The 12,292-nt window shown below is 34.4% G+C and overlaps 1 protein-coding gene across 5 annotated transcripts in view; it reads left to right on the top strand.

The window, feature by feature from the left end:
* Nucleotides 1–5,099: 5,099 nt before the first annotated feature.
* Nucleotides 5,100–12,292, top strand: part of LOC148951313 (endoplasmic reticulum disulfide reductase DNAJC10-like) — a 94,896-nt gene continuing 87,703 nt past the window's right edge. For 2 of the 5 annotated variants that reach the window (XM_089090800.1, XM_089090796.1), the window contains exons 1-2: nucleotides 5,270–5,403; nucleotides 9,212–9,395. In XM_089090800.1, coding sequence (XP_088946926.1) covers nucleotides 9,225–9,395 — 171 coding nt within the window. In that variant the 5' untranslated portion in view covers nucleotides 5,270–5,403; nucleotides 9,212–9,224. Of the gene's footprint in view, nucleotides 5,119–5,201; nucleotides 5,215–5,269; nucleotides 5,404–9,211; nucleotides 9,396–12,292 lie in introns of those variants that run through there. The other 3 variants (XM_089090798.1, XM_089090799.1, XM_089090797.1) reach the window with 3 other exon arrangements.

Below are 12,292 nucleotides of genomic sequence, written 5' to 3'. Positions count from 1 at the left end.
GCACATTTACTCTGCTGCTTTAAGATAATCTTAATGATGTTTTGAACATAGTTGTCCATATTTGTCCCAGTGGAGGCAACCTGGTAAAGAACGAACCAAGACCCATAGGAACCAAAAATCAAGAACTCCTGTGTGCAAAAAAGGCCATTTGTTGCTGATTCGAGAATGATAGCTACTATTTCAGTCAAACTTAATAGTATCAAATAAAAAAAACAAGTTTTTTTTCAACTGAGAGTAAGGAGCAACATCAAAACTTGAAACAAACAGAAATAATTACGTATATAAGGGGTTGTCCCCTCCTCAGTACCTCACTCCTTACGCTAAAGTTTGACTTTTTGTTCCTATTATTTAATAATAACTCCTGATACACAAGAACCATTTAATTAAATAATAAGCTTTTTCCGAATAAAAAAACAGTTTAGAGTAATGAGCTATAATTTCCCCCCTTTTCAAAAATTAGGCAAATTTTCTCAGGCTCGTAACTTTTAATGGGTAGTATTAAACTTCATGGATTTTATATATTTTTAATAAGCATCAAAATTTGATTCTTTTGATGTATTTAGTATTATCAAGACTCTGTTTCTTACAGTTTCGGTTACTATTGAGCCGCATCGCTCCTTACCTACAGTTCGTTACCACAAACTGTTTGAAAATTTTCTCTAGTAGATTCCGCAAAGCAAGACCGAAGGCTTTTACCTGTATGTGATATATGTTACTAAAGCAAACATTTTTGAAAGAAAAGAACACTATATTTCAAGAAAAACAATACACATTAAAAAAAGATAAAACCTGACTTCTAAGCAAATATTTAATGTTGAAAATGCAAGAAAGAGCAACCTGCAGAATCTCATCTGTTGGGGAAACCTGTACAAGATAAGGCAAAATGAAGTACCACAAAAAGCAAGTCGGAAAGGGCCATTTGTAAAGTAAAATAAACGAATGTATAATTGTACGATTAAATGTACAATGGAATCAAGACTGTGTTTGATACGAGTGTCAATATAACACGAATATGACATACATATTACAACAATGCCATAGGAAAACGATATGAGGAGCTCATTAAAAAAGCGGGTTAAAAAAAAGATCAGCAACAGTTCAGATGATTACACCATAAAGCCAAGTTCAGAAGAAAAACAGATTTTATCGTTTAGTATGTTTTTTATTGGAACGGTGGTCATACAAAAAATAAAACTTATTATGCCAAAAAATAGATACATACCGAGTAACTCACCTTTTTTTTTTGTTTTTTTTTTGGGGGGGGGGGGTCAAAATAGCACAGAAATTACAATTAGAACGAAAATTACTTGAAAAAAATATGAAGTTACTAACGGGGAAATCAAGTAATTCAAAATGTTTTAATTACATTATCCCTTTTTAGAGTCACATTCGACATAAGTCTAGAGTATAATTTCTGCATACTTCCTTGTGATTCCTGAGCTATACCACATTTGTTTGCTGTTTCGACAAATTCGGCTCTTTAGGCGAATATGACTTTTAGGTACGATAAAGTCGATAATTACATTGCTATAAATACCAAAAATGAGAGGAGGCCTCCCTCTCCAAAAGCGATTTCATCTTAATTAAAATAGCCCCCATGCAGCTTTTCATGCCATATTTTGAAAGAATATCTAGTTTTTTATTTGTAAGCTACAATTCTTCGTTGTTTCAGAAATCAGTAGATAGCAGTACAGCAGTACTTTTTTCTTTTCTTTTTTTTGTTATAGTAGTATAAAAGATAAAAATTACTATATTTTGCTGATCTTTAAGTTTAGTTTTAGAAATTAAATCAAAGCCTTTAGTTTAAAATAATATGAACAAATTTGGACACGTTGCGTTAAAAAAAAGAAAATTACTGTTTGGTAGATTTGCCTACATATTTGGTAATTTGTTAAAGATTTGCCCATATAAAATGAAGACCAGTATAATCAATTCATTGTTTGGTAAGATTTTGTATTCTTAGCTTATAATGACTGATTCAAAAGAACTGTAAATTGACAGCACTCAAGTTAACAATGTGTTTAAAAAAGTTTTAGCTCTGCAAAGATTTTTGGCATATTTGATTTCACACCGTAGTTTAATTTGATCTCTTCAAGGAAATTGTTGTATCGTTCCCTAATTTTCTTCAGTTTGGAGTTCAAACTCAGTTGTCAACAGTTTTAATATGTTATATCTCCATTCTAGCTTTCAGATAATTGGGAACGTTTGAATTACTTAAAATTTGCTTCTATTAAAAAAAGCATCATTCCGGTCCATTCCTCAATTTCAATTTTTTTTAAGGAACAATATTAACTTTACTTATAACCGGGTGCTGCGCCGATAAGGGAAGACCGTTGGCGGTGGGGCCAAAAATGGCAGCGGTGCCGGCGCGATCAACGTTGATTGCAAACATCAATGTTTTCATCAGTCTTTCTCAAATCCCAGCTTGAATTTACAAAAGATTCGGGCCTATTCATGAGTTAAAAACTTCGCAAGTCACTGGCTGGACGCTGGTCTTCTTCGTTATTCATCAAGAGAAATAAAAATCTGGTAGAAACGAAATGGTTGTGGCGTTTCAGAACCCTTGCATAGTAATTGAAATAATAGATAATAGATCCACCGTGGCATTCAATAAGATCCAAGGAATATAATTAAAAGGGAGCACACACAAAAGCCAAATCAGGCCAAAAGCCTATGAAAAATCCAAAAATAACCAAGACAATTAAAACGTCCCAATGGGGGGCCCTGGGCGTATAAAAATATTTCTATGGCTTACCAGGGAATTTGATATCATTTTCTTGCGCTTCCGCTTCAAATGAAAAAAAATAATTAGCTTCTTGGCATCCCTGCCTTCAATTAAAAAAAAAGTATTATTATTTAAAAATGATAGCCCCATATCCCCCCCCCTATAAGCAATAGCATACAATTTTCTTATAAATCATATTTTTGGGGTCACTTCCGTTTCAATCTTCGATTCCCCAACCTTGTACATAGTCTATACCTAAATTTTGTTTCAATAGAAAGTTTTTTTTGGGAGGGGGAGGGAGGGGGTAAAAATTTTTCTTTAATTTCGAAGATTTCAAAATTTAAATTTTGAGACAGCCATTTTGTTCAGTATAGTCAACAAATCTAATAACTATGTTCTTAGGTGTAAAATGATGCACCACAGTCCTCGGGGGAAAAGCTGCAAATAATAAACTTTGCCCATTGTTTACATATAGTATTTGTTATTGGGAAGTATACAGCCATTTTTTTTTTGGGGGGGGGGTGTTGGGGGTGGATTTCTATGGGGAGAATCTTCCTTTGGGAGGGAAATTTCTGATTAGTGATTATTATAGGGGAAATATTACACTGGGGTTTTGGACAGAATTACTATACGAAATTCTTTTTAATTGTCTTACATTCTCTTTACAAAATTTTTCATATGGAGATGCTCCGGGGGAATTATCCGGGGACTTATATCCACATGTTTTCTTTTCTGGGAAATAATTTCCACCGAAGGGAGCATTTCTGGAGTGATCTAGAAACCGATTATAGATTAAAGTCTTATTCCAATAAAAAATGCTAAGCAGAATTTTTCAGGGCAGAATCATCCACAAGCTATTTTACAGAGAGAGAGGGGGGGATTCTTAGTGAGGAAGGAACTGTCTGGAAAAAATTTCCACAGAGGAGTTTTCCGTGAGGCGGAGGGATATATTTCATAAAGGATGAGCCAGATTTACCGGCATTATTTAAAAAACGAACAGAAATAATGCCATATATGAAGGGTTGCTCCCTCCTCAATACCTTACCCTTTACGATAAAGTTTGACTGTGAAATAAAATTGAAACACAGGGGCTGTTTAATTAGAAAAGGAAGTTTTTTTTAAAAGAGATAACAGCTTTAGCGTAAAGAACAAGGTTTTGAGGAGGGGGTGACCCTTCATATCCGGAATAAATCTGCCAAAATTATTATACAAATTTTGTTTTAATTTTTCATGCACGGTGAGTCAAAATTGAACCTGCATAAGTTGAAAAACGTTCAGAAATTAAATAAAAAACAAGTTTTTTCAACTGAAAGTAAGGTGCGACATTAAAACTTAGAGACAAACAGCAATTATTCCGTATATGAAAGTGGCTATCCCCGTCTCAACGCCTCACTCTTTACGCTAAAGTTTGACTTTTTCACCACTCTACTTTTTAAAACAATAAAAAACTTTAGCGTAAATCACGAGGCGTTGAAGAGGGGACAACCCCTTTCATATACGGATTAATTGCTGTTCGTTTTATGTTTTAATGTCGCTCCTAATTTTCAGTTAACAAAACTTTTTGTTTATTTAATTTCATAAAGACGATACTTTTTTCAACATATGAAATACCGTTTATATTTCAATTGGATCTGTCTGGTTTATATGCAAAGTAAGACGAGAGACGAAAATTAACGAACCAGAGAGTAGTGAAGAATTATGGTATACAAAGTAATATTTGGCAGGGATAGTCACTAGTACTAAATCACTAGGGGTGACACCGTGATTGGGTGATTTTCGGAGATTCGGGGAACCAAATTTGTTTCGGTGTGACACATATATTTTCGGGGAAATCCCCGAAAATTCAGGGATAGTTTAAGTCCTGCTTGATATCTAATCAGGAATATCGAAATACTTGACCCCACGAGAAAGGAAAAGCTCCGACTTTGTGGTTGACGCAATAAAGAATTGCCACAAAATTAATTCAAAGTCAGCCGAAAGCCGCCACCTCTGCCGGCAGCGGCGCACGTGCGGCGCGCCGGTGGCGTTGCGACACTTCGGTGGCGGTCAACCGGGCCTCTCGTTGGTGGCGTTTTGTCGATGCGCTGGCGTGGCGCCGAGGTCTAACTTAACTCATATAAAAAGAAATGGTTAAACTCTTCCTGTTTTTTAAGGAATGATTCCTTCTCTATCAATCTAGCTAAGAAATGATAAGAACTTGCTATATAGCCAGTTCTTATCATTCCTGAACTTGTTTCGACCGGAAAACGGTTGTCCGTTAAAAAAAAAACAAGAGGAGTTCGTCTATTCCTCTGTAGTTAACCAAAGTTAACTTCACTTCTTAATAAAACGTAGAAAGTGAGGAATAGATTGTTGTTGTTTGGGTTGACGCGTTCAACCAATAGGTCATATGCGTTCGTATCTTTTGATTTTTCTCCGTCTTATGTAATCACTAGCTTGCTTGGGTATAGAAACCGATAACAGGCATCAAGTCGGATTCTAGCTAGCTTGTAAATAGCCCCCTCTTTTCTAGAAGCATTTGTCTTCAGCAGAACTTTTGAAATCCTTATAGCCTGCATCTGTCAAGAGGAGACTCGAATCTCTCAGATTGGATCTTAAAAATCTCTGGAAGGTTTTGCAAAAGACTTCAAATTTGCGATTTAATCAAATAGCAAAGTCATATTACACTGAATTTCTAGGCTAGTTTTCTAATTTTTTTCTGGTTGACTCAAGTCCCAAATGGATAATAGGCTTAGGCTATTGCTGCTGTCGCAATTACATCAGAGCCCTCCCCCCCCCCTCAATAGGGCTTGATATAGGCCTAGGCTTTATGCAAAAGTTCACTGATTTTATAGGTTTACTGGTAAATATTGAATAATTCAAATGAATAAACCTATGAATAAAGTGACCATACCACTAGATGCCTTTTTATGCTCTTTCTGAATATAATAGCCTAATCGTTTTTGATGCAAATTCAATTTTAGCTTATCCTGACTTTTTTTTTTACCTATTATCAAATTTGTCACTGTTGATTCAGTTTATGGGTAAACACTAGGCTAGGATGAAGTTATCTCCTGGCTCTTATCTCTGGGTTTATATCCATGGTCTTAAATTGCTTACCCTATTGTCTTGAAAATGAAAATTATCCTTAAAAAACTGCTAACACTTAGGCTACAGCTTTCAAATAATACTAAGCTTTTGAATTTTTTTTGGCTGTTTTTGAAGTTTTACTTAAATGTGTATTAGGATACTTCATGGAATTTTTCATTATTATTCAAGATTACTTTGGTATTTGTTTAGCCTTATGTCACCTGATAAGGAGACATGTTAAGAAAACAATTCTTACTTTAAAATATGTATAATGATCCTAGTTCTTATATTATCCAAGGGGAGAACCTTTATCATCAAGTCTTTCCTCTAAAAATCCTTCTTTTTCCAGCTTAAGAGAAAAAGTTTCCAAAAATCACCACCTTGAGGATTCAATGCTCAAGTCTTTTTAAATTGCCGCTATAAATTGCTGCCTAATAAGTTGTTTTATATATAGCATTCATGCTGGTCTTTTTAATAATTTTTTTTTTAACAGCAGTAGTAAAGGGCGAATATCAAAACATGAACGCTAAAGACTGGCATGAACGCTATCTATAAAAGAACTTATTAGGCGGCAATTTAAAAAGACTTAAGCATTGAATCAAAAACATGGTGATTTTTGGTAACATTTTCTCTTAAGCTGGAGAGAGAAAGATTTTAGAGGAAAAATTTGATGATAAAGATTCTTCCCTTGGATAATATAAGAGCTAGGATCATTATTCATATTTTAAAGTAAGAATTGTTTTCTTAACATGTCTTCTTATCAGCTGACTTAAGGCTAAACAAATACCATTACTTTGTCATTAGCTTCCAAATGAGATGTTACATGACAATATTAAAAAAATATATATATTTTGACTGTTAGGCCCATTGAGGTAGAGGTAAACTAATTTAGTTTGTTCATTTTCTAGTCAAAAGCTATCAAACAGCACATTATTTGAAAGCTATCCTTCTTTTGAACATGCTTCTAGCATTGTTTTCTACATTAAACCTTAAAGAGCAACACAAAGCCTATTTTACTTCCATCTCCTCTTTCCTCTCAAACCCCCAATGTTTAAACAAGAAAAACGAAAATTTGTATCATTTGAAAGCTGTAAGTGTTAATAGTTTTTTCAAGGATAATTTGGTTGGGTAAACCAGGTTTAACAAGAGTGATGCTAACAGAGGTATATAAACAACATCTAAAATAATCTAAAAAGATATCATCTTTGAGGGTTTGTAAAGGGCTTAAAATTGAATTTGCACCAAAAGCAATTATTATATTTAGAAAGAGCATAAAAAAGGCATCAAGTGGTATGTTCAGTTTATTTGTATGTCAGAAAAATGGATTGCTAAGTATTTACCAGAAAAGTATCAAGTAGAAAATCTAATTGTACAATTTTCTATTATATATTATTTCTCTCCTACTTTATCTAAGTTTTACCCTTGCAAGATTTTTCTAGCATATACCTCCAGTCCTTCTGTCTCAAAATGGTACTTACTATTGATGACCTTGGCTATAAACTTTGCATTACAACACTTTTGGAAATAAACTTACAATGCAAATGAGATGAAAGGAAAGGGCCAAGTCTCATTCCTGATTTATAAGTGGTCAAACATGGAAAGATTTGAGTAAAATTGTCAATGAGGAGCTTTTTGCTCTGTTAGAATATAGTTGCATAATGAGAATAAAACATTCAGGAATAATTTCAGAGCCTAAATCATGTCCCAGGAAAGTATTTTCAAGCTCCTAACTCTTCTCTTTCCCTATTAGTAAGGCTTAGAAAAGTGCATGGAAGACAGGTTTATAGCCTACCTGTCTTAACTTTAGAAAAAGTTACCTTTATTTTGGTATGAGTAAACTTTTCTTAGACTCTACATTTAAAAAAATATAATTCTGATGCTTTGAGAAAGATTTTAAGCCATATTCAGAATTTTTTTTTTCAAATACAAGACACCATTTTCCAGATTCTTAAAATTTTATAAATTAAGATTTAGAAAATTTATAAATTCACTCTAAGACCACACTAGCTATAATGTACATGATATTTGACAAAAAACAAAGAAAAAATATATATGATATTTCATTATGCATATGCACAAAATTTCAAAATACATAAAAGAAACAAGATACACAAAGTAATGGTGTCCTAGATGTGCCAGTATTTTCTTTGAATGCATTATGGGGCTGAATAATGATAATCTGGTTTATATATAAGGCCAATGCTCTAATCTTGATCAGTCTACAATTGAGTTTTCATATTTACCTTAATTAATTATCTTAATTTGCACTTTGGAGCAAATAAGATCCATACAGGATTGTTGTGCTCCGGGTCAATGATGGCAAAATTTTGTCACTGTGTTAGGGCCCAGTGACACACCATAAGAGAGGTCTGCTGGAGAGATACAATTTAAGCCCTAAGCAGCATCAGCCTCCTAGCAAGACACTCATTATGATGAAGTTGGCATCAGTCGGTAGTTGAGTGGGACGGACAGTCCAACTCTTATTTCCATGGCTTGTCATTCCATTCTTTGTCCAGTCTAGACTTGAAGGACGCAGCCGTGGGTGCAGTCGCCGTTTCAGCTTGAAGGCTATTCCAATTGTTGACAACACACTTGGAGAAGAAGTGTTGCCACGTTTGTGTATTGACAGAACATTTTGACAGCTTTTATGAGTGTCCTCTTGTATGGTGCTGACTTGAATGTTTGGTAAAAAGGGGGTTATTTGGTTGTGTGTTATACTTGTAGGTCAGCATCATATCACAACAGGGGTGTCTGAAGACGAGTGTTGGCAGCTGCATGCGTTCCAGTCTCTTGTTGTATGGGAGATCTTGTAGGCCAGCTATGCACTTTGTGGCATGCCTCTGAACTCCTTTGATTAGACTGATATCATTCTTATAGGAAGGGGAGGTGAGACATATACCAAAATACAAAACAGGCCTAACTATAGCCTTAGAAAGACTGTACAGGAACAGCTGGTTATGGTGCGTTTGAGGAGACCAAGGCTTGAATTTGCTTTTGAAACTGCTGGTTGCCAGTGGCTGTTGAACTACAATTGTTCATCTATCAGAACTCCTAGATCTCTTTCTTTGGGACTTGTCTTTAGTACTAAGTCAGCCAGTGAATTGGGATTGGACATGTTGTACTGGTGTTGGGGGTTGTTGCTTCCAAAGTGAAGGACACTGCACTTTGATGTGTTGAATTTGAGTAGCCAATCTTGTGCCCATTTAGGAGGAAACTAAATGCCCTTGTATCATCTCCTATTTGATTTAAGAAAATATTTTGGGTATTAAAAACTGCTTGTGTAATAGATATATGATTGCTGCTTTTAATATGCTATTCTCTTAAAAGTATGTTTCAGGACTGTATTGTATTATTTATAATGATATGTGTGACATCCCTCCCCTAATAATTGTTGAACTAGTGACCACTTGTTTTTAGGCCAAGTTTACTTATGGTAATTATGAGAACAATATATGCTTGTTTCCTGCTTATTCAACTATGTGCCTCAATTTTGGCATCAAGCTATTATGATGTTCTTGGAATCAGAAGAGATTCAACAGATCAAGAAATAAGAAGAGCTTTCAAAAAATTGGCTTTGATGTTGCATCCAGACAAAAATAAAGTAAGCAACCATTCAGCTATTCTGTCAATTTAGGGCAACCTTGCACTGTAAAGAATTGTCTATTTAACATGGAATAATCCTATTTACACAAAAAAGATGTAAAAAATGGAAAGCTCAGATTACAACTAGTTGTTATTTCATTCAGTATGCTGCAATTATGTACAGTAAGTTTATAATGTTCAAAGGAAAAGGAATTAGAGGTTAATGGCTCTAAAAAATTGTATGTAAGTGACAAACCCAGTTTGTCTTGTGGTCTTGAAGATGTATTCAAAACTTTAGAAAACACAAGTTGATGCTCAGGTTTCAACAGCCATCTAGGCCAGTCCAGGATAATGCTTACACAGTTGTAATAAACAGAATAGAGGCAGGGTGGTCATGTATAACAATGTTGTTATTGACCATAGACAAATGCAGCACCACTTGCAGATTAGTTTCGATATGTCTCCTATGTCCTCACTAGTATAAATAACTGCAGAATTTGAGAGCAAGTTTTTACACTTTAAAGCAAAAATTGACAAGAAATCAATTTCTCACTGCATAAAAATTACTTTTTACAGTGTTCTTTTAAGTAGAATGGATATTTTAGTTGATATTAAAATTATGTAATTCATTTTGGCTGTAATTAAAGGGGGAACCTGAATGACTTAATCTGCATGATGAGTATTGGACCTCAAATATGGCTTGATTTGGGTTTTTAATCCTTGTTGGAAATGCAAAACATTTCACAATTTAAGGCAGATAAAACTGTTATATATTGTAAGCTGCATTTAACCCTGCAGTTAGCTCTAGAGGGGTTCTATGCCAGTAGTGGGACTATAGAAAGCATGTTTGATGTGTTACACATTATTGAAAGCAAAAGAATCATGCACATATTACATATGCTGGGATGAAAGAAATTTTCACCTGTACTTTAGCATTGGGCATTTCAATACTGCCATGTACCATGCAAATCTGTAGTAGCAATTGTGCTCTATCTATCAACAAACCAAGACCTGAGAGCAAAATTACCCTATTCTGTTAAAACCCAAGTTCTGGAGACAGGATTGCCACTTTGCACAATTTTTTCTTCTCTTTCCAATTGTTTATATGGGATTTTGGTACCCTTCTCTGTTGCTTTGCAACAAACAATTCAATTTTATCATAATTGACCCACCAGCACTTTTTCTGAGACCAAAATTATCTTTTGACTAATTTTATCCAAAACCCCCTTGAAATTAGTTTTCACTTTCCCCAGAAGAACAAATGAAGCTGATGCAATCTGGCAAAGTAGACTGTTTAGCTACTAGAGAGCATTCTAAAATGTAAGTTTTTGATAGAAAGTTGTGAAAATTGAAGGGGAGATTCAGCTTAGCAGTATTTTTTGTGTATTTTAGTATGTTATGTAATGTATTATTATTGCATTAAATGGAATTTCACAAGCACTGACATGAAAACTTGACAGAACAATTTTAGTCTAAAACATAATGACAGAACAAATCAAACAGGCCAAAAAATTAAAAAAAAACTAATTAGAGTAAGACTCAAGAAATTAACATGGAGCATTCAAGAAAGAAATATCAAGCTTTATTTACATCATGTGCCAAGTCACCAAGGAATTAAACATAACCAGGTAGCCAATTTACTTGCAAATAAAACAACAGACATCCACATATACCCAACATTAAAGTAAAAAACTCTACATGATGTAATTTGGAGAAGAATTCTCAAGAGGAATCTACCACAACTAGTACTCATTTTTCCATCACGTGAAGAAAATGCCCTATACTTCCGAATTCGAAGTGATACATTGATCCTGAGGAAAGAAGAATACAACCGGAAAAAAGGGGGACCCATATTGTAGATTCTGATCTTTAGTCCCTGAGACTTCACAACACCTCATCTTTAGTTGCAATAGTATTGCAAAGTTGGCAAATAAAACAAGATATATTTTATCACGATTGAAAATAAAGCCTGACACAAGTGAACTGCTTAACATCAAGCTGCCAGGAAATGAGGAAAGAACACTATTCCGAGAGATTATTCGTTTTCTGAAGTGGAATGACATGGTTTAAAATGGTTGATATGACCCTGAAACCTGCTTCATGTTTGGTTATGAAACCGAAAGGAGACTGTGTTTAGAGTCCAAGTGCTGTTTTTCCAAAGAAGAAGAAGAAGAAGGCAACATCAACAGTAAAAAAAACACCTCCATGGAATTGGTCATTTCCCATAATAAATAATAAATTTTCAAAATGGAATAAAGATTGAACCCACATTGCTTTTGTCGAGAAAAAATTTGCAGAATTTAATACAATTACCTAAAAAAATCACTTCCAAATATTTTTTGATGGGTCAAAAATAAATTAGAAGGTTGCAAGTGGTGTTTTTCTTCCTCACCTGAAAATTGCACTGGACGAGAGATTATATAATAATTTATCTATAATGTCTGCTGAGTTAAATGCCAAAATCATGGCATTAGAACACCTTAAGCAAAACCAATCTTTGATTGAAAATTCGAATAATATTATCATCTATTCCGACTCTTTATCAAGCCTTGAGTTGCTGGCCTCAGCTCCTGAATATAAGTTGGACATTGACACTTATCATTGTCACAGTATTATTGATAATCTTGCGTCAAGTGGCATAAAAACTTACTTTCAGTACATTCCTAGCCACTCTGGCATAAGTGGTAATCATCAGGTTGATGAAATAGCAAAAAATGCTATTAATATTGACCAGCCAAGTGGGAGACCAATCCCAATTAGAGACATTTACCGATGGAGGCTATCAGATATTAATTTTAATAAGATTAATCCTATCCTTTCCCCCTTTCCCAATAAGTATCTTTCTAAAATTTATCATAGAACTCGTTCTGGAACAAATGGACTAAATTTCCTTGCATTCTCATATAAGATTTCTAA

This window comes from Artemia sp. Qi Xiang Cuo, chromosome 6 (assembly GCF_049724085.1).
Source record: "Artemia sp. Qi Xiang Cuo chromosome 6, ASM4972408v1, whole genome shotgun sequence".
NCBI classification, from domain to species: domain Eukaryota; kingdom Metazoa; phylum Arthropoda; class Branchiopoda; order Anostraca; family Artemiidae; genus Artemia; species Artemia sp. Qi Xiang Cuo.
This window is presented reverse-complemented; position numbering and strand designations above follow the sequence as displayed.